This window comes from Echinops telfairi, unplaced genomic scaffold, assembly GCF_000313985.2.
Source record: "Echinops telfairi isolate 266 unplaced genomic scaffold, ASM31398v2 ScPeMD7_3;HRSCAF=10, whole genome shotgun sequence".
Lineage (NCBI taxonomy): Eukaryota > Metazoa > Chordata > Mammalia > Afrosoricida > Tenrecidae > Echinops > Echinops telfairi.
In genome coordinates this window covers 56,665,218-56,666,747 of record NW_022103899.1, presented here as the reverse complement: position 1 = coordinate 56,666,747, position 1,530 = coordinate 56,665,218, and the positions used below count along the sequence as shown (strand labels likewise).

The window sequence follows — 1,530 nt, the reverse complement described above, 5'->3', positions numbered from 1 at the left end:
GATGCCGAATGCAGGAAGATCACAGGCCAGTGGGTGAGAAGTCTTGTGGATCCAGTGGCATTGTAAGCATCTCAGCGCTGACAGGGGTGTCCACATTCATCCCCCAGCTCAGGGCACTAGTGTAGCTCCATGTGTCTTGTCAGCAGCAATGTCTCCCAGGGAGTGAGCCTGCATCCTGCCTCCAGCAAGCTATTTATCTCCTTAGCACCTCTAAATGAGGTCATCAAGCTGCAACCTGATTGACAGGCTAAACTCCACCCCTTCACTCATCAGTCTCAAATTGACAACAGATTATGTAACTACCACAGCAGCCAACACAAACAGCAATACAAATCTTTGAAGGGACCAGTGAAAGAAGAACTTGAATGAGGTCTAAGAAGACTGAGTGTGAAGACGAAAGCGAGAGGCCCATCGTGGGTAGATTTTCTCAGCCTTTCATCAAGCAACGTTAGTATTGTTTTTAGTTGCTCCTGAGTCAACTCCAAGTCATGGTGACTGTGTAAACAACAGCACAAGCACGGCCCAGTCCTCCACCATCCCCACAATTTCCAGAAGGTCCAAGCCCATTGTTGCAGATCTTATGCCAATCTTCTTGAGGGTCTCCTCGCTCTGGTTGGCCCTGTGCGTTTCAAACATGATGTCCTCCTCTAGCGGTTGAGCCCACTTGATGACGTGTCCAAAGCGAGTGAGTCCTACAGTGTTGGGTTTGGGACTCAAAGGGTTTTCATTGGCTAATTTTCAGCATCAGAGCAACACCTAAGCCACCACCGTACAACAATCCGACAGGTGGGTGGTGGACTCAAGAGACAGTGAAGGATAAAATACTGACCTTGACTTTTATATCACATTATTCAAAAGACATCATGGAGGTCTGAGGAAAAGGACAGTTTTGCCTAGGATTTCAGAAATGTCCAAGTCCCACCCTGCCCCACTAGTTTTCTTTTTATAGGATTTCCTTTGCCATATACTAAGACCGCCGGGGGACATTTTCTCCTTTCTGCAGTGGTACAACACAGAGACTCTTCAGAATCCAGTGAGGAGAACAAGCCCCCAGATGCCTTGCTGCACTTGGCACTCCAAAGTGGACCTGCAGAGGAGGGTAAGGGTGGAGTATTAGTCTAGGTAGACTAGAGAAACAAATCCATGGACACCCATATGCGTATAAGAAAGAGATTTATATACAAGAGCAACTGAACATTGAGAAAACATCCCAACCCAGTCCAGATCAAGTCCCTAAGTCTGATACTAGCCCATATTCCCGATATCAATCCATAAAGTCCTCCTCAGACTCACGAAACACATGCAATGACACTGAATGCAGAAGATCACAGGCCAGTGAGTGGAAAGTCTTTGGATCCAGTGTCATTGGAAACATCTCAGTGTGGGCAGGGGTCTCTCTGTGGCTTCTCCAGCTTCCGAGGTCTGGTTGGGTCCATGTGGCTTGTCTTCTGCAATGTCTCCCAGGGAGTAGCAGAGAGAGAGAGGTGTCTTCCGCCTCCAAGAAGGAAGAAACAGATTTCCCAGAATTCT

The 1,530-nt window shown here is 47.7% G+C and overlaps 1 protein-coding gene across 1 annotated transcript in view; it reads left to right on the top strand.

Annotated features, from left to right (window-relative positions):
• LOC123522329 (nuclear autoantigen Sp-100-like) overlaps positions 1-1,530 on the top strand; it is a 32,266-nt gene that overhangs the window by 25,205 nt on the left and 5,531 nt on the right. Inside the window, exon 7 of the mRNA XM_045295658.1 lies at positions 1,004-1,099. Coding sequence (XP_045151593.1) covers positions 1,004-1,099 — 96 coding nt within the window. The remainder of the gene's footprint in view (positions 1-1,003; positions 1,100-1,530) is intronic.